Source organism: Auxenochlorella protothecoides (assembly GCF_000733215.1).
Source record: "Auxenochlorella protothecoides strain 0710 unplaced genomic scaffold scaffold85, whole genome shotgun sequence".
In the NCBI taxonomy this organism is placed as follows: Eukaryota; Viridiplantae; Chlorophyta; class Trebouxiophyceae; order Chlorellales; family Chlorellaceae; genus Auxenochlorella; species Auxenochlorella protothecoides.
The window spans coordinates 273588-274271 of NW_011934254.1; the positions used below are offsets into that span (position 1 = coordinate 273588).

General features: G+C 74.7%; 1 protein-coding gene across 1 annotated transcript in view; it reads right to left on the reverse strand.

The window, feature by feature from the left end:
• The window catches only part of F751_6277 (Conserved oligomeric Golgi complex subunit 7), a gene marked incomplete at both ends in the record, with an annotated part of 6343 nt that overhangs the window by 2712 nt on the left and 2947 nt on the right, over positions 1 to 684 (reverse strand). Inside the window, 2 exons of the mRNA XM_011400720.1 lie at positions 78 to 299; positions 434 to 659. Of these exons, the coding sequence (XP_011399022.1) occupies positions 78 to 299; positions 434 to 659 (448 nt within the window). The remainder of the gene's footprint in view (positions 1 to 77; positions 300 to 433; positions 660 to 684) is intronic.

The following is a 684-nucleotide window of genomic DNA, read 5'->3' on the forward strand; positions in this document are numbered from 1 at the left end:
GGCCAGGCGTGCGCCGTGCTCGGCCTCAACGGCCTCGAACAAGGCTGTGACCAGGGCGTGGAGCAGGGCGGGCGCACGGCAGGGCATGGCTTCCGCCAGCCAGCCGGCCTCGCCGCGCAGCAGGCCCAGCACCTGCTCGAAGAATTGGGGCAGCGCGGAGACAAAGGGCGCCCTGGCGGGGTCCACCTGCTCCCAGGCGGCGCGCAGCGGCGGCAGCACCGCCGCGCAGTACAGCCGCTCCAGGCTGGCGCCGTCCCCGGCGCCCTCCAGCATGCCCGCCAGCTGCTGCGCCTCGCCGCCTGGGCGAGGTGGAGTGGGGTGGGGGGTTGGGGGTGATGAGTCACGCAACCACGCCACGCATCGGTCCAGGGGGCCCCCACGCATGCCCCGAGCGCACGCTACGAGCCGGCACCCTGCTCCCACGCCGGCCCACCCTGCCGGTTCTGCAGCGCGGCGACCAGCGGCGCCCGCACCAGGTCCCGCAGCCGGGCCTGGAAGGTGGCCAGGCGCGCGGGGCCGTCCGCAAAGCCGGGGACGGAGTCCCCTACCACACGCAGCCCGCGCTGCATGCCGGCCAGCGCGGCGGCGATAGCCGGCAGGTCCTCGTCGGCAAACAGGGAGTCCATGCGGTGGAAGAGGGATGCCAGGCCGCTGGCCTCCTGTTGTTGCAGTGAGGGATTGCGG